The sequence below is a fragment of the Garra rufa genome, chromosome 13 (genome assembly GCF_049309525.1).
Source record: "Garra rufa chromosome 13, GarRuf1.0, whole genome shotgun sequence".
Lineage (NCBI taxonomy): Eukaryota > Metazoa > Chordata > Actinopteri > Cypriniformes > Cyprinidae > Garra > Garra rufa.
The window spans coordinates 36,224,788-36,244,343 of NC_133373.1; the positions used below are offsets into that span (position 1 = coordinate 36,224,788).

General features: G+C 36.1%; 1 protein-coding gene across 1 annotated transcript in view; it reads left to right on the forward strand.

Annotated features, from left to right (window-relative positions):
* The first annotated feature begins 11,586 nt into the window (after positions 1–11,586).
* Positions 11,587–19,556, forward strand: part of cep85l (centrosomal protein 85, like) — an 88,442-nt gene continuing 80,472 nt past the window's right edge. The window contains 4 exon segments of the mRNA XM_073853100.1: positions 11,587–11,792; positions 11,795–11,853; positions 11,856–11,922; positions 15,716–15,874. Of these exon segments, the coding sequence (XP_073709201.1) occupies positions 11,765–11,792; positions 11,795–11,853; positions 11,856–11,922; positions 15,716–15,874 (313 nt within the window). The 5' untranslated portion in view covers positions 11,587–11,764.

Sequence of the window (19,556 nt, forward strand, 5' to 3'; positions counted from 1 at the left end):
ATAGGCAGACAGAATGATAGACAGATTGATGATTGATAGATGATAGACAGAACAATAGATAGAATGATAGACATAGACAGAATAACAGAACAAACAGTAGATAGAACGATAGACAGAATATTAGATGGAATGATAGAACGATAGACAGATAGATGATAAATATAGATAGAAAGATAGGCAGACAAAACGATCGATAGATAGATAGACAGATAGATAGATAGACAGATAGATAGACCAACATATATGGCATGTGTTTCATTAAAGAATGTAATGCAGGTATATAGATTGTAAATGAAAATTTTTGTCAAAAGCCTTTACGTCAGAAGGCGTGAAGCTTTCAGTTTCCCCATCAGGTTGTTTTGACAGTTTTGAAAGGCTAGCATGTGTTGGCTCATGTCAGAACCATATGCCTGAGTGATTTTGCTGTCTTGAGTGATCATCTGAGCCACTGCACATCTAAAGAAGCACCTTTCTTTATACTCTATTGTGTTCTGTCCAGCAGAGATGGAGTTTTGTTTGGCAGGACCTGGGATTTTCCTTTTAGGCCTGAGATAGAACACTCTTCTTTTTAGGGTAAGCATGAAAATCTTTGAGTAACACTCACTTGTGCTGCAAGCTGTAATTCTGTAAGGATAAGTAAACGAAAGTGAGTGGTTTGGTACAGGTAATTTAGGCGTTATGTCTTTAGTCTGTTGCACGATTATATAAACAGGACAGAACTGAACGTGCTGCTCTGGCAGTTGGGGTGTAGCTCGACTGCATAAACCCAGAGGTATAATATGAATGTTGTTTTAACAACTCTTCACCTGGAACGCTTCAGGGGGAAAAACATCAATCACTGCGAATAGCAGGTTTACGAGAGTTGTCATGGAACATACTCTATTCTGCTCTAGAATAACCTAGTTTGATCTATTTTTGTAATAATTACAGTTGAAGTCCCTTTCAGAATCTGCAAAATGTTAATAATTTTTGCAAAATAAGAGGGATTATACAAAATGCAAGTTTTTTTAATTATTATTATTATTATTATTATTTAGTACTGACCTGAAGACGGTTACATTTTAATGATTTTGAGATCCATCTTTTCACACTGAGGACAACTGAGGGACTCATATGCAACTATTACAGAAGGTTCAAACATTCACTGATGCTCCAGAAGAAAACATGATGCATTAAGAGCTTTTTGAATATGAAGATCAGGGTTAATTAATTTATTTTGTCTTCTGATGAAATTAAAATATGATAAAAAGTACACATCTTCATTCTATTCAAAAGTTTTCACTCCCCAGCTCTTAATACATTGTTTTTTTCCTTCTGAAAAATCAGCAAGCGTTTGAGCCTTCTGTAATACTGTAGTTGCATATGAGTTCCTTAGTTGTCCTCAGTGTGAAAAATGGTTTTCAAAATCATCTATTCATTGGTGGAAAGGGTTCAAATACACAAAAATGCTGAAAAACCACAAAAATGTGGACTCATGAACCACTATTACTAAAATAAAAAAAAAAAAACATAAAAAAAACAATTCAACTATTATTTTCTCTTGTGAACTACATGTAAACATCTTTTATGTAAAATGACTTATTCAGGTCAGTGCTAAATAAAAAATAAGATACATTTTGTATGATCCCTCTTCTTTTGGTAAAATAACATTTTGCAGATTTTGCCAGGTGTATGAAAACTTTTGACTTCAACTGTAAAAGAACATTTTTGACATGACAAGCATGCATTTGACACATTAAATGTGTGTAATGTTGTGCAATGTGTCACATACAATGGTCAGCCATTGCCTGTTTACTGGAAAGAAAAATGCTGATCAAGAAACACTGACTCACACGTTAAAAAGTTTGTGAAATTTGCAACATCCTTTTGAGTGTCTCAATAGTGTTAGGAAAAATTCTTAAATGAAAGTTCTGTTATAAGCTACTATAGCATGAACCTGCATTTTTTTTTTTTAGATATTATACAGCTTTTAGCTTCTTTGTGCTTCAATGAAAGAAAATCAAATGGGTTTGAACTACCAGTAAGAAGTTTTTGGACAGTAAGATTTTTAATGTTTTTAAAGAAGTCTCTTCTGCTCACCAAACCAGCATTTATTTGATCTAAAGTACAGAAAAATCAGTAATGTTGTAAAACATTTTTACTATTTAAAATAATTGCTTTCTATTTAAATATATTTTAAAATGTAATTTATTTCTGTGATCAAAACTACATTTTTAGCGTCATTACTAAAGTCTTCAGTGACACATGATCTTTCAGAAATCATTCTAATATGCTCATTTGCTGTTCAAGAAACATTTCTATTATTCTTATTATTATTATTATCAGTATTTTTGCGAATTAAATGATAGAAATTACTACTTTTATTTAGCAAGGATGCTTTAAATTGATGATGATAAAGACATTTATAATGTTACAAAAGCTTTCTATTTCAGATAAATGCTGGTCTTTCTATTTATTAAAGAAACCTGAAAAAAATATACTCAGCTGTTTTCAACATAATATTAATAATAATAAATGTTTTTAGAGCAGCAAATCAAAACATTAGAATGATTTCCGAAGGACCATGTGACTGGAATAATGATGCTAAAAATGCAGCTTTGAAATCACAGGAATAAATTACATTTTAAAATATATTCAAATAGAAAAGTTATTTTAAATAGCAAAAGTATTTCAAAATTGTACTGTTTTTGCTGTACTTTTGATTAAATAAAAGCAGGCTTGGTGAGCAGAAGAGACTTATTTAAAAAAATCTTTTGACTGGTAGTGTATATGTTTTAAAGCTCTTCTAGTGCAAAATAATTAACTTTGTGAAGCAAATGTTCTGGAAGAGAATCAAAGTCTGCTCTAGTTCCACAAACACTTCATAAAGGTCCCTCTGACCTAGACCGGTATTGATCTTTGACTATGGTTTCTAGTGTGGCAGTTGAGACCGGACGCCTCCTGCTGTGATGTGTTTAACAAGAGTCCCGTTAGAGTGCCTCTGGAAAACTACAAAGTCAGAAGTCCTGACCTTTGCAGTTCAAACAGGAGCTAATGGGCATCAAACAAAGGCCAGAATTTTTTATTATTTATTTTTATTTTCAACAGTTAATTCAGGTTGGCATCAAAACCCAAGAACAAAAGCAACAGAAACTCATTTCAATGACACTTAAAAGCAAGTCACATTATTCAAAACTGTCTGTGTTGTGTTTCATGTGATCTCATTGGCTGACAAAGTTCCCCACAAGGTAACGTATGCTTAGCAAACACCACTTCCTCCCGCTACTTCTTCATAATGTGCATTTCCCATGTCGACCAACAACTGTAAGTTTTGCATTTGTACAACTATATTTTTCATTTTAATTGAACTGTTTGTAAGTTTCTCCTTTTCCAGGCCGAGTAATATGGGGCATTGCTATTTGTGTTGGCACTTGAACTGATTTAAATTTTAAAATAGGCTTTGAGACTCTCAGTTGACCTTTTATGATGTTCGTTTGAGAACAAAGAACATATTATGAGAATGAGAATTCATAAATCAGTATGTGATAGGTTGATGCATATTTCATATTGAATTCTGGCTAAAACATTTACTTTTAAGAAAGCAAAGCCTTTGTTTTGAGCATTTTGAGGCATTGTAAGCAGGACGTCGAATATATATTTGAAGTATTATATATTGCACCAAATTTTAACCAGTCATACTTTGACCTGGCTGGAGTCTGGTACTGTTACTACGGACAGCATATGCATGTGCAGGTCCACTTTGTTCAAATGCAGCCGCTGGTTTCCTGGCATGGAGGCAGGAAGTGGGGGCTGGGTGCAGTCTGTACTAGTCCGATAGCGTGCACAAAAACACTGATTCTTGATGCCCTGGTTTGTACGTCCCCCTCGCTTCTAACCTTAGGGAATTATTCACGTGGTTCCCAAACCAGCCCCCAATCCATGCCAAAATACAAGAGTGAAATTGTCAACAACGGTGGTGTGGTAAACAGGTCTCTCACAGTCCTCTGAGAGGAAATGTGTTGTTTGGGTCGAGTAGCAACAGCGCTCATTCATCTCCAAGAGGGTCAAAGACCTCTGTTCTGTAAAAACATGATCGCTGGTTAGGAAAATGAAACTGTTGTTTATGGAAAATATTGTAGAAATGTTATCTCACTCTGCGCCAGTGTTGATTTTAATCGGTGCCAATTGATTCTGTAATATTGTTTTGTTTCAAGTACAACATATTTTCCACATATGCTTCTGACATAGAACATTTATTTAGGAAAAATGAGAAAAAAGTTATTTATTTTGCATTTTCAGAATCAAAATCTTCCAGATTGCATCAAAAATATCTTAATTTGTGTTCCAAAGTTGAATTAAGGTCTTGGAACGACATGAGGGTTTTCATTTTTGGGTGAACTAACCATTTAATGCTCAAAATTTAGTGAAAAGATGCAATGCCGCTTCAAAGCCAGACTAAATTATGCCTTCTCAAGCCCTAGAGAAACTCTATTACATCTTTACATTTGCCAAAGTTATTCTGCAAAGGTGGCACAGAAGCACTTTTGAAGTGGCATTTAGGTGTCTTTACACCGTGTTTAATGCTGCTCAGAGGTGGCATAAATGCATTTACACAGATACAGATACAAATATAACTCTATTCTTTGATATTTGGGACTGAGGTGGGTCAGAGCAGGCTTAATTTAGTCTGGCTTTTATGTGGCATTAATATCGTTTAAACATATGCCAATTTTACACTGCAAAGGTAACAGAAGCACTTCTGAAGTGGCATTTAAGTGTCTTTAGATAGACCATTTAATGCTGCTTATGAATTTACACAGAATTTTGAGCAGGCACAGGCAGCCTTCAAATCTGTAAAAACACCTAAATGCCACTTTAGAACCGAAGTTTGGGTCCCACCTTCAGTGTAAGTATATTTTTTGAAAATATAAGTCAGTTAACTCTGCCTAATTATACTCCAAAGGTGGCTCAGAAGCACTTCTGAAATGGCATTTAGGTGTCTTTGCACAAATGGTTTAACGCTGCTCAGAGGTGTATACAAATACAACTCTATTCTTTGATACTATGGACTGAGGTGGATCAAAGCAGGCCTAATTTAGTCTGGCTTTTGTGTGCCATTACATCTTTACATATGCCAAATTTACACTGCAAAGGTGGCACAGAAGCACTTTTGGAGTGGCATTTAGGCATCTTTACACAGTGTTTAATGCTGCTCAGAGGTGGCATAAATGCATTTACACAGATACAAATACAACTCTGTTGTTTAATACTAGGGACTGAGGTGGGTCAGAGCAGGCTTAATTTACTCTGGTTTTTAATGGCATTTCATCTTTACATATGCCAAATTTACACTGCAAAGGTGGCACAGAAGCAGTTCTAAAGGGGCATTTAGGTGTCTTTACATAGTGTTTAATGCTGCTCAGAGGTGTCATTAATGCATTTACAGAGCAATGATAACCATATGCTTTGAAACTAGTGGCTAAGGTGGGCCAGAGCAGGCTTAATTTAGTCTTGCTTTTATGTGGCATTACATCTTTACATATGCCAAACTTGCACTGCAAAGGTGGCACAGAAGCGCTTCTGAGGTGGCATTTAGGTGTTTACACAATTTTTATTGCGGCTCAGAGGTAGCATAAATGCATTTACATAGATGCAAACAGAACTCTATTGCTTGATAGGGTCTGAGGTGGGTCAGAGCAGGCTTAATTTAGTATAGCTTTTATGTGGCATTACATCTTTACATATGCCAAATTTACACTGCAAAGGTGGCACAGAAGCACTTTTGAAGTGGCATTTAGCTGTTTTTACACAGTGTTTAATGCTGCTCGGAGGTGGCATAAATGGATTTACACAGATACAAATACAGCTCTATTCTTTGATACTAGGGACTGAGGTGGATCAGAGCAGGCTTAATTAGTCTGGCTTTTTAATGGCATTTCATCTTTACATATGCCAAAGTTAAACTGCAAAGGTGGCACAGAAGCCGTTCTAAAGGGGCATTTAGGTGTCTTTACAGAGTGTTTAATGCTGCTCAGAGGTGTCATAAATGCATTTACATATGCAAACAGAACTCTATTCTTTGATACTAGGGACTGAGGTGGGTCAGAGCAGGCTTAATATAGTCTGGCTTTTATGTGGCATTAGATCGTTACATGCCAATTTTTCACTGCAAAGGTGGCACAGAGGCACCTCTGAAGTGGTATTTAAACAGACTGTTTAATGCTGCTTAGAGGTGGCATAATCTGCCAAATCAAGCATAATTTAGTCTGGTTTTTATGCAACATCATGTCTTTATACAGAATTTTGAGCAGGCATAGAGCAGCCTTAAATCGGCTACATACCGGGACAAGTATATGCTGAAGTTTGATGAGCAGTAGTAATAGTGATGCTTGCCTTAGCAGAGATTTGTTGAGTGCATTTCGGCACTATCACACACCACGGCTTTTCACAGTGGAGTGTGAGCTCTCTTTGTGCTGTGAAGTGTAGCTGCTCTGTGTGTGGAGTGAGTGGGCCAGAACTGTGGCTCAGAGCTCCTGTTGTTGTGGAGACAGGCCTCAGTGTCATCCAGTACCAGGACTCCGTATAGTCTGCAGGAATGTCTGCTCGGTGTCTTTGTTCACTTCCTCAATACGGTTTCCATATACACAGGTGGCTGTTCAGCAAGACCCAGCACGTAGCAGAAGCTCAATGAACACTGTTATTATTTACTCATGCTTTTGTCATTCCAAACTTGTCTAACTTACTTTCGTCCATAGAACACAAAAGAAGGGTTTTGTAGAATAGTACCAGTTTCTGCTGTCCACACAAGTGCAATGAATTTGGGTTAAAACTTTCAAGCTTCAAATAAATGTCTTTTGTGAATTGAATTGAAACTTTCAGTGAATCCGTTGATCCAGTTCACAAAACTGGTCTAAAAGATTTGTTCACGAATCAGACTGATTTGGTAATGACTCACTGAACTTAAGTGTAAGATTATAAACATTTAATTGACTCTTTCAATCATACAAAGCTACTGTGTTTTAGAAGACCACACAGGTCTTAGCACACAAGTCAAACTTTCATAGTTTTGAATATAAATAATGCTTTTGTGTGATTTTTGAAGCTCCAGTTCTCAATACAGTTGAAGCTTACATACACCTTGAAGAATCTTGTAGTACTTTCATGTAGTACTTCCCTTCAAAAGCTATAGAAAATACTTACATGTTTCCCAAAAGACAAAATTACCCTGATCTTCAAATTCCAAAAGTTTTCACCCCCCGGAAAAGCAAGCATTTGAACCTTCTGTAATAGTTGCATATGAGTCCCTCAGTTGTCCTTAGTGTGAAAAGATGGATCTCAAAATCATACAGTCATTGTTGGAAAAGGTTCAAATACACAAGAAAGCTAAAAAAAAAAAACTAAGAATTTTGGAAGAACAGCAGTTTAACTGTTCAGGACAAACAAGGGACTCATCAACAACTATCACTAAACAAAAACACAGCTGTGGATCATTCAGGTAACAACACGGTATTAAGAATCAAGTGTATGTAAACTTTTGAACGAGGTCATTTTTATAAATTCGCCTATTATTTTCTCTAGTAGACTATATGTAAAAAAAAAAATAATAATATATGTGAAATTTCTTATGCAGGTCAGTTACATATTAAAAATATGCATTTTGTATGATCCTTATTTTGGTAAAATAATTAACATTTTGCAGATTCTGCAAGGTGTATGTAAACTTTTGACTTCAACTGTAAATGTGTCTTTAGAATTTTGTCTTTCACAAAATAAAGTCATAAAGGTTTAGAACAACATGAGGGAGGGTATATAATGAATGAATTTAAAGGTGAACTTTTCCTTTAAGAAACATTACATACATTTTAAATGAAGTGCAGTCAGGTCCAGTACTTTTCTGTGCTGACAGAACTAATTTGTCAAATCAGCAACATGGACCTGTATGCATAATAAATCTGATGAATAGGTCCTGAGGACAGGAGCTTATGCAACTATTGTGGTGGTGTTTTGGAAAAGGCTTTTTGAAATTCGTTTGAGCTTTATTCCTTTTATCCTTTTATATAATATTTATCTAGTTATCAAAGGGCTTATAACAATGGTTTGCACCTTGAAAAACATTATTTTTATTCAATGTATCTTGCTTTTGTATTTGTTTCCCATCATTAAACAACTCCAGCCTAAACCAAATTTTGTCCAGAAGTATAAAGAATCGTAGTTTGGATGAACTTTTCTCAATCAAGCCATTGCATTTGAAACCTGCTAATCATCAGTGTTGTCCAAATGGGGTAATTGCAGTTGAATGCATGTTCATAATTGTGAGATCATGGGCGACTGAACCAGGATAATACCGTTATTGTGCAGTCTTGTTTTCTTTTGCCAGTTACTCAGACAACTGGCCGTTGCTTTATGAGTTCAATTAACTTTTATGTGTACAAAACACACGTCTCTCAAATTGTAGATATTGCATGTCATGGTGTTGAGGTACCTTGATGTAAACATCCATTGCAATTGCTTCCGAAACAATCGTGATAATTGTAGATGTTATGCCATGTGTTACGCAATACGGATGTTGTGAAAAATCAGAGCAGCAATCCTTATGTTTTGTACATTCGTATGTTGCGCAAGAGACAAAATCAGAGTTTCCTGCAGCACATGAAAGACTCTTAATTAGTTCTCCAATGAGACTCTTGTAAACTGAAGCTCTCAGTGTAATGACACAGCAGGGTAAATAGATGTGAACGCTACGCTACAAAGGAATGTTGAGAAAGGAATGGCCCATTTGGGCAGCTTGGACAATCACCCTAGTATGTCAAACAGGTGTGGAGTGGAAACAGCCTCAAACACCCTGAAATATAAATAGTTCTGCTGTGTTTCCCAGTGAAAGAATGTGCCATCCGAATGGGGGTGAGTGTATTTGTTGATTTGAACCATGGGCACATTTAATTTTATCCACACAAGACCTTGGCAACAAATACCAGTCTGTTAGTATGTAGGTTGCATTTTATCTTCTACTTTAAATAATGAAAAACATTACATATTTAAAAAAAAAAAACGCCATCCATATTGGTAAACGAAAGCATGTATTGCATAGTTAATGTACTATTGAATATGTTGTTCTGCTAATTTATGCTGTTTAAAAAAAAAACATGTGGAAGCTGCTAAACCATATAGAGAAGGACTTATTCTGACTTATTTGACAAACTAAAATTAATAGGTGGTAAAAATACGTACAAGCAGTATTAAGATATTAGCCAAATGTTTCACCTACCTGATTGGAAACGATAAGAAAAAACACAAATGTTGTAAACATTCTAGCCCAAAACATGGCAATAATTGATCATTTTTCAGCAGCAATAATTAGGAAAATTTGCAAGTTTCGGTTGGTTCAAACAAACTGTACAATTGAAAACAAAATATTTTTTCCGAGTGCTGGCTTGCTTGAAAATAGCAGTTAATTCATTTTTCAGACTCATTAATAGGTAAAGATACGTACAAGCAGTGTTAATTAAGATATTAGCCTAATATTTCACCTACCTGACTGTAAATAATAAGAACAAACACGAATGTGGTTAAGATTCTTGCCCTGAAAATCCTGGTTCAGTTTGGCCAACCACGAAAGCCTTTTGTTCCTCAGTTTTTGCACTCTTCTCCTTGATTTGTTATAATTTTGGCATTCTGTTGTACTCCAAATGTTTTTCCCTGGTCCCACCAATTAGTACAGCCCAAAACATGTCAATAATTGACCATTTTCAGCAGCAATAATCAGCTAAATATGCAAGTTTTGTTTGGTTCAGTGACATTGTTTATGTTCAGTGCTGCCAATATGACACGTCATGAAAATACTATTGTATGGGAGATCGGGGGTAGATATTGTCACACTTATATATTTCATATTCATTAGTCAGTTTAACACAGACTTGTGCATTAAAATTACATTTACATCGACAAAAGGTAATTAAAATGATGTATGTTGACAATGGGAACCTGCCTTTAAAGGAACACTCCACTTTTTTTGGAAATAGGCTCATTCTCCAACTCCCCCTGAGTTAATAAGTTGAGTTTTACCGTTTTGAAATCCATTCAGCCGTTCTCCTGTTCTGGCGATATCACTTTTAGCATAGATCATTGAATCCTATTAGACCAATAGCATCACGTTCAAAAATGACCAACGAGTTTCGATATTTGTCCTATTTAAAACTTGACTCTTCTGTAGTTATATCGTGTACTAAGACCGGTGGAAGTGCAAAGCTTCAATTTTCTAGGCTGATAAGATTAGGAACTACACTCCCATTCCGGCGTAATAGTCAAGGAAGTTTGCTGCCGTAATAAGGCTGAAACAGGAGCAGTAATACCACGCAGCACATGTGCAAATGCTAAACTAGCTGGGAACTCATTTCTGATAATACTCCGCCTGCTTCGGCCATATTACGGCAACAAACTTCCTTGACTATTACGCCGGAATGGAAGTGTAGTTCCTAATCTTATCAGCCTAGAAACTCGCAGCTTTGCATTTCCACCTGTCTTAGTACACGATATAACTACAGAAGAGTCAAGTTTTAAATACAACAAATATGGAAACTCGTTGGTCATTTTTGAACGCGATTCTATTGGTCTAATAGGATTCAATGATCTATGCTAAGCTATGCTAAAAGTTCATTGCACATTGTTATTATTTTACTTATTTCCCTATAGCGGCGGATGAACGCGTTGAATGAATGCATTGAAGAATAGAGGGTTTTCACTTACGTCACAGTTTGGTCAGTTGCCCGGATGCTCAGCCATATTGGTGATTGCATGGTTTATGTTCTACTGAATATGTTGTTCTGCTAATTTATGCTTTCTAAACCACAGACAAAAACGTACGGAAGCTGCTAAATTATATAGAGAAGGACTTAGTAAGCTAGAAAGGCTGCAATATTTTGATAAACCTAAGTTAATAGGTGGTAAAGATACATAGGAGCAGTAATTAAGTAATTATAGTAATTAAGATATTAGCCTACCTTTTTATTATTTAAAAATAATATTTCACCTACCTGATTGGAAATGACAAGAACAAACACAAATGTTGCCAAGATTCTTGCCCTGGAAATCCTGGTTTAGTTTAGCCAACCACAAACGCCTTTTGTTCCTCAGATTTTTTCAGTCTTCTCCTTGATTTGTTATAACTTTTGGCAGTCTGTAGTACTCCAAATGTTTTCCCCAGTCCGACCGATTAGTACAGCCCAAAACATGACAATAATTGACCATTTTCAGCAGCAATAATCAGCAATAAATGTGAGTTTTGTTCGGTTCAGTGGCATTGTTTACACTCAGTGCCGCCAATATAGCCGATTGATGACGCATCAAAATGTACAATTGTAAACAAAATATGTTTTCTGAGTGCTGGAGCGTTTATAGCCGTTAATTAATTTTCAGACTCAAATCAGAGGAATTCTTGGCCATTAAAGGGTTAAGATACTTTTCACCCGTGTGACAACTAGCCCCGGTCTTTTCTTCCTATACTTACAGTACTCGTGTGGCTGTAGCTCTGCGTTCGGTGGGAGGAGCCAGTGTCGCCCGCTCGGACTGTGATTGCGTTTCTCCGCGGATCTCTGGAGGGAGCTGCAGGCAGTGAGATCACATCCTCGCGATGCAGCTGCCAGCGAGTCATAGAGCGAATACTAGTTCATAACTCCGGCTCAAATCTGCGACATACGCGCCAGCCTTTCGGGACTACCGCGTAGCGACAAATACACGCTTCGATTTCAGATTCTACACGCAGGTTCTTCCAGTCATTCGTGGCTATGGAATGCGGTTTCACTTAAATACCTCCCCCTCCTCTTCTTGGTGGGCTCGCACATTTTGTCTCGGCTCGTTGTGTTGGATCTATCGGTTCAGTGTGTGTGAAACCGAGCGCAATGTGGGCCAGGAACGATTTTGAGGACGGATTCGACGCTTATAAGATAGGTAAGAGTCTAGGGCTTGTGTAATGACACACTGTAAGCCAGATATACGTTCATAGGAACAGCCATGTTTGATCTCTTAGACAAACGCGTGTAACGGAGCGTGTATTGTTGTTCCGCGCTCTCAGGCTGTGATGTATTAGATATGTGCTGTTCCGTTATGAGCGTTGTGATGGTATTGAACTGTGATGGTTTGACAGCATCAGTCGTGTCACCTTCAGCTTTGTCTTTGTCACATATGGACACTAGGGTCTCTAACGTGCCCTGTCTCTTTAATAGAGGGGTCTATTTAATATATGCAATGCTGTGGCACACAGATGGCATATATTATATGCTGTTCTTCAGAAAAAAAATTGTGAAGCATTGTTGTGCTATTTGAACCCTTTTCAGCAATGACTATGATTTTGAGGTCCATCTTTTCACACTAAGGACACCTGAGAGACTTTACAGTTAAACTGCCCACTGTTCTTCAGAAAAATCCTTCAGGTGCCACAAATTCTTTGTTGTTGTCGTTGTTGTTGTTTTTTAGCATTTTTGTGTATTTGAACCGTTTCCAACAATGACTGTATGATTTTAAGATCCATCTTTTCACACTGAGGGACTATTATGGAAGATTCAAATGCTCACTGATCCTCCAGAAGGAAACACCATGCATTAAGAGCCAACTTTTTAAATTTGAAGATCAGGGTAAATGTACCATATTTTGTCTTTTGGGAAACATGTAAGCTTTTGAAAGGTAGTAATGGGGAAAAAAAATGATATTTACGGAAAATAAGAAAAGTGTACACATCTTCGTTCTGTTCAAAAGTTTTCACCCCTGGCTCTTAATGCATTGTTTTCTTCTGAAGCATCAGCAAGCGTTTGAACCTTCTGTAATAGTTGCATATGAGTCCCTCAGTTGTCCTCAGTGTGAAAAGATGGATCTCAAAATCAAACAGTCATTGTTGGAAAGGGTTCAAATACACTAAAATGCTTAAAAAACAAAGCATTTGTGGGACCTGAAGGATTTTTCAGAAGAACAGCGCGCAGAATCAAGCGTATGTAAACTTTTGAACTAGGTAATTTTTTACAAATTCAGCTATGGTTTTCTCTTGTGGACTATATAAATGTCTTTAATGCGAAATATCTTATTCAGGTCAGTACTAAATAAAAAAAATAGCATGCATTTTGTATGATCCCTCTTATTATGGTAAAATAATTAACAGTTTGCAGATTCTGCAAGGTATGTAAACCTTATAACTATATATATATATATAATATATATTTATTTGCAAATATTGCAATTTAAATGGCTTACATGTATCTTTAGTCCAATCTTTTTCTTCGTGTGTTCTGTATTTAGTAGCTTGTGTTTTTATGTTTGTGTTTTTAAAGTTGTCTAAATATTGAATAGTGATGCAACAGATTTTGACGAGTCTCTCTGCCAGTGTTTTTAATAATTCATATCACGTTGCATAACTGTTGGTGGTCTAGAAGTTGCTGGTGCCTCATCAACAACAAGCCCTATGTTTACCCGGGATATTTACAGATCTGCTACTCTGTCACGATGGATAATGTGGATCGCTTTCATATGAACTGGTATGAACTTGAGGTTTTTCCACCCAGGAATTACGGAGACCTCATTTGGGTTCTGACCTTAGTGATTTCAGCTGGATCTTGAACGCTTGTAGGTTTTGCGATTCATTTAAAGAATCTGAAGTATTTTGGGGTTTTCTGTATTAGCTGTTTGGGTTTGTTGCTGTTTCAGGGAAAAGTGTTTCAAACTAAGATATGTAGTCAGATTTTGCTGACTCTACCTGAAAGGAAAAGGTCAGATAATGCTAATACTTTCTATCCTGTATGATCTGCTTGAAAATAGTCATTTTTCATCTAAAAGTATTGTTAAACAGTATTAATTTTTTATCTCAGCTATTTGGAAGCAAATCAACATGTTGAAAGATTTTGGCAAGAGATATTATATATTCCACTTTTTTTCCTTGCCAAGATTTACGGAGGACAGCCTAAATGGTGGTGTCTAAACGGATTACACCTCTGAATAGATTAGGTCAGCAGATATTGGGGACGAGTCCTCTAGGGCAAGACTGACCATTTGGTTCACTGAACTTCACCTTGTTTTAGTGATTTAGTCGTTTTTGGCCCACAAAATGGGGTGATATATGTTTAATAAAAGTTTTTAAACAGTAAGATTTTTAATGTATTTTAAAGAAGTCTCTTCTGCTCACCAAGCCTGCATTTATTTATAACTACAGAAACAGCAGTACAATTTTGAAATCTTTTTACTCTTTCAAATAACTGTTTCCTATTTGAATATGTTTTAAAATGTAATTTATTTCTATGATTTCAAAGCTGATTTTTTTAGCATCATTACTCCAGTCTTCAGTGTCACTTCAGAAATCATTCTAATATTCTGATTTGCTGCTCAAAAACATTTATTATTATTATTATTATTATTATGTTGAAAACAGCTGAGTAGATTTTTTTCAAGTTTCTTTGATGAATAGAAAGTTCAGAAGAACAGCATTTATCTGAAATAGAAATGTTTTGTAACATTATAAGTGTCTTTATCATCAATTTTGAGCTATTTAAAGCATCCTTGCCAAATAAAAGTGTGTGAATTTCAAATGTTTGTTTAAAAGATGTTACTAATACTAGTTTGTTTAGAAATAGAGTAAAATTAGCAATATTGTGAAATATTATTACAATTTAAAATGACTGTTTTCTATTGAATATATTTTAAAATGTAATGTATTCCTGTGATGCAAAGCTGAATTTTCTGCATTATTACTCCAGTTTTTAGTTTCACATGATCCTTTAGAAATCATTCTAATATGCTGATTTGCTCAAGAAATATTCCTTAATTTGAATCAAATTGAAAACAGTATTATTTGCTAAATAGGAATTTTAAAAGAACAGCATTCATTTAAAAATAGAAATCTTTTGTAACAATTAATGTCTTTACTGTCACACTTGATCCATTTTTTGATTAAAAAATGAATGGTAATGTACATATGTGTATGTAAGTACAAAAATACTAAAACAAAGCTATTCATAATAATAACTATTAATAATAAAGCAAACATTGTTAATATAAACTATTACATGAATCAATTTAAGTCTTAAAAAACCCTGAGTACATAATTTCACTGCATGATGTTTGGTTTAGCTTAGCAGTTCTTTTTAATTACTTTTTTTAATGATTCTCAATCCTTTGTTTGTTTGCATTTACCTCATTTCGTTGACATTTCGTTATGCTGTCTGTCTGAAATTTGCAGCCCTCAGAATTGCCTTTTGCAGTGTCTGGTTGCTCTTCTGTGTCATTTTTGAATGCTCACTCAAAGAGTTGACCCAAAAAATAAAAATTCTGTCATTAATTACTCACCCTCATGACGTTGCAAACCTGTAGGACTTTCGTTCATCTTCAGAACACAAATTAAGATATTTTGGGTGAAATCCAAGCTTTCTGACCCCAGCTAATCCACTGATGTCCTTACTATGTTTCTGGGCCTGGGAACATTTCAGTTGCGTTGCTGTCCATGCAGGGTCAGAGGGCTCTTAGATTTCATCAAAAATATCGAAGAAAAACGAAGGTCTTAGGGCTTTAGAATGACATGAGGCTGAGTAATTAATGACAGAATTTTCTTTTTTGGATGAACTATTCCTTTAACTGAATGACTTTGATTGTGAATAAACAAAGTAGTTTAAACTCTGATAGTTTGAAATCATGTGTTTGTTGGACGTGGCATCCCTCTGTTTGTCTCCTCCTCCTCCATGGTAACCCTCTTCTGTTTGTCTCCTAGGTTCGAGTACATCCTCTCCTGGATGGGTCCCAGGCTGCGACTCGGCATGGCAAGCTTCCTCTTCCGCCACTGGCATTAGCAGCCGCGGACGACGTCACAGCGCTGCCTCGGACAGTGGCGATACCGGCATCGGAACCTCGTGTTCTGACAGCGTAGAAGGTACAAGTCTGCTTTCAAACAAAACACATGTGGCTTAATCTGTTTTGTGAGCTGTGAAACGTGTTATTGATCGTCTGTTTGTAATTCATGGCTGGTTTTCACAGTCAGACATTTTCTAGCAAGCTCATTACAAAATCAGCCTAAAGTCATGACCCGTCTCCTCATGCTTTGCTTTAGTCAGACAAAACCTCAAATAGGATCGGCTCTTGTTTCGCCGTGACCAACAAATACAGAGGTTTTAATGCTTAAAGGAACACTCCACTTTTTTTGGAAATAGGCTCATTCTCCAACTCCGAGTTAATAAGTTGATTTTTACCGTTTTTAAATCCATTCAGCCGTTCTCCTGTTCTGGCGATATCACTTTTAGCATAGCTTAGCATAGATCATTGAATCCTATTAGACCAATAGCATCGCGTTCAAAAATGATCAACGAGTTTCCATATTTGTTGTATTTAAAACTTGACTCTTCTGTAGTTATATCGTGTACTAAGACCGGTGGAAATGCAAAGCTGCGAGTTTCTAGGCTGATAAGATTAGGAACTACACTTCCATTCCGGCGTAATAGTCAAGGAAGTTTGCTGCCGTAATATGGCCGAAGCAGGCGGAGTATTATAAGAAATGAGTTCCCAGCTAGTTTAGCATTTGCACATGTGCTGTGTGGTATTACTGCTCCTGCTTCGGCCATATTACGGCAGCAAACTTCCTTGACTATTACGCCGGAATGGGAGTGTAGTTCCTAATCTTATCAGCCTAGAAAATTGAAGCTTTGCATTTCCACCGGTCTTAGTACACGATATAACTACAGAAGAGTCAAGTTTTAAATACAACAAATATGGAAACTCGTTGGTCATTTTTGAACGTGATGCTATTGGTCTAATAGGATTCAATGATCTATGCTAAGCTATGCTAAAAGTGATATCGCCAGAACAGGAGAACGGCTGAATGGATTTCAAAATGGTAAAACTCAACTTATTAACTCGGGGGGAGTTATGAGAATGAGCCTATTTCCAAAAAAAGTGGAGTGTTCCTTTAAGCGAGGTCAAACCAGAGTTTCTTCCTGATTTTTGACAAGCAACGGATTGTAAAAGCCTCTAGAAATAGGTCATGCTTCAGTGTCACTTAAATATATTTAGGCCAATGTGTGCAATGGCTTATGGGTAGAGATTATAAGATGATGAGTGATGTGAAATCCATTAGTTTTCTCTTTTTCCAAATGACTCTTTGTATCTAAACAATCTGATCCTTGCAGAAAATGATCCTTCTCTTTAAATCAAGCTTTTTTTATTTAACATATAGGAATTAAAAGACCAACCATGTATTATAAACTGTAGTTTATTTATTTGATGGCAAAGATGAGCATTGTGTGTAATAAATCTTAGCTTGGAGTTTTGGCAGTAACCTAAATGTGATGAACCTACGGTTATTGTAATGCTTTCAAGGTTGCGGAGATGAAATTATAGACTAGAAGTTGTTTGGGTTTTAGCTGAGAATGCTGAGAGTGTCCAAACAATCATACTAGATGATATCCACATATATTTCTTGCATTGGATCTCTGATATGGTCATACATATTTTAGTGTATATAACTACCAGCAGCTTAGCAGCTATAATCAGCCGCAAGACAGCTCGGTCAAAAAGTAGTACATTTACTGTCGAACACTTCATGCATTATGCAGGAGAATTCAGTGGAAGGCTGTTCCTTTTCATTTCGTTCAAAACAAACTCATGGAATACATTTACAAGCATAAATTGAATGTCGCTTCGATTTAGCAGCACTAATGAGCTTTATTTGCTAGATGTTGGTGGTTTGTGTCCAGTATCTCAATTCCAGTAGAGTTCCTCCATATCATCTAGGAGCTCCAAGGTCATGGGGTTCATTCACCAGGCAATTCACATATTAAATAAATTGTAAATCGTGAATACTTAGCTAGTTATTTTGGATAAAAGCGTCTGCCAAATTACTTAGTGTTAACTAGCAGTGTTGTTGTTAAGTAGAACTATTAAATAATTTTTAGTCATTTAAATAAAGCTGAAATGAAATAGAATATAAGTATTATGAGGAAAAACTTCCATTTCCTGTTCGTTTATTAAATATTTATTAAATATTATTAAATATTTTGGCTTATTTGATGAAGCTTTCAATAATAATTACACAAATTTTCCCCAAAAATAACAGAGGAAAGTGCAAAAACATGTTTTGACATTTACATAAAAACAATTAATAGGCAAATGATTTGAGCTAATGTTACTACAATTAACAAATGGACTTGCAAAATAATGATTGTTCTTCTATATGTTTCCTGAAATGAAATAAAATATAAAAATTGGATGGAACTCAAACATAAATGCGTGAATAAATTTTGTATGTAAATATTTCATGCCTAAACTTTACAACTTCAGCTTCAAAGCTGAATATTAATGACTGTCATTCACAAGTTTCCATTGCCTATTTGTTTATGAAATATTTTGGCTGATTTGATGATGCTTTTAATAATAATTCCACAAATGTTACTAAAAAAATAATCAAAGAAAGTGCAAAAATATATTTTGGCATGATATTTGCATAAAAAAAAAATATTAGACAAAATATTCGAGCTAATCTGTCTAATATTAACGGATTTGCAAAAATAATGATTGTTCTCCTAAGGGCTTCCTTAAATGAAAATAAATAAAATTTAAATACTGGATGGAAACACTTAAACATAAAAACTTAAATGCATAAATATGTTATGGTTGATGATTAATCTCCACAATTTCAGCTTCAAAGTTGTTTGTTTATTAAATATTTTGGCTGATTTGATGACGCTTTCAATAATAAATCCACAGATTTTCCCAAAAAATTACCAAAGAAAGTGGCATGAGTAAAAACTTAATAGACACAAAAATTAAGCTAATGTGTCTAGTGTTAACAAATGGTATTGTAAGAAAAAAGAAGAAAATGTCAGTACGTTGCTTTTCAGTTGTTAAGGTATTCTGGGTGGTCGAGGAATTGTGACAGCCCTAGTTTCGAGGTTGTTCTGGGTTGTTGCTACTGTAGGTCAAAAAGCTTCAAGGCCTCTACCATTTTGTGGTCACTAGTTCAATATGCAGTCCTTCCTTCAATAGAAAACTATGAGGTTTTGTTCGCCCCTGTTTTATAATCATAATTGATGCCTAGGGCTGTGATGGATTTGTGCTATGGCATATCATGTCTTTTTCAGTGTGAGCTCCCAGCTGGAGGCGCACCGTTCTGCCCTACATTTCAGCGGCCAATGGCCAACATCCCTCTCTCACCATCCTCACCCTACTTCCTGTCCCACTGCTGTCTAAAGGGAGTTGACGTTTGCCTGGCTCAGTGCCCTAGGAAGACGGAATCAAGCCCGTCCTGCCGTCGGGGCGGACCATGCTCGTATTGATCACAGCTCAGTGGTTTAATTGATCTCTTTATCATTAGCGCAGTAAATACGCCTCCACTCAGGGCTCAAGTCAAGGTCAAGCACAGAGTCACAGGCTGTTGTGATTTTGGCTTTTGTGAAAACTTGTGATTTGCCCCGAATGCTAGAAGAGTGAGTCTAAACCGGCTCAGTCAAGCATGATCTCAAGACTTTGTCTCAGTGCCAGCAATGAGTTGGCTCCAGAAGTAGGGCAGATCTGCTATGGAAACATCTGTAATCGCTGTGTAGGATGAGAGCCGTGATATCACC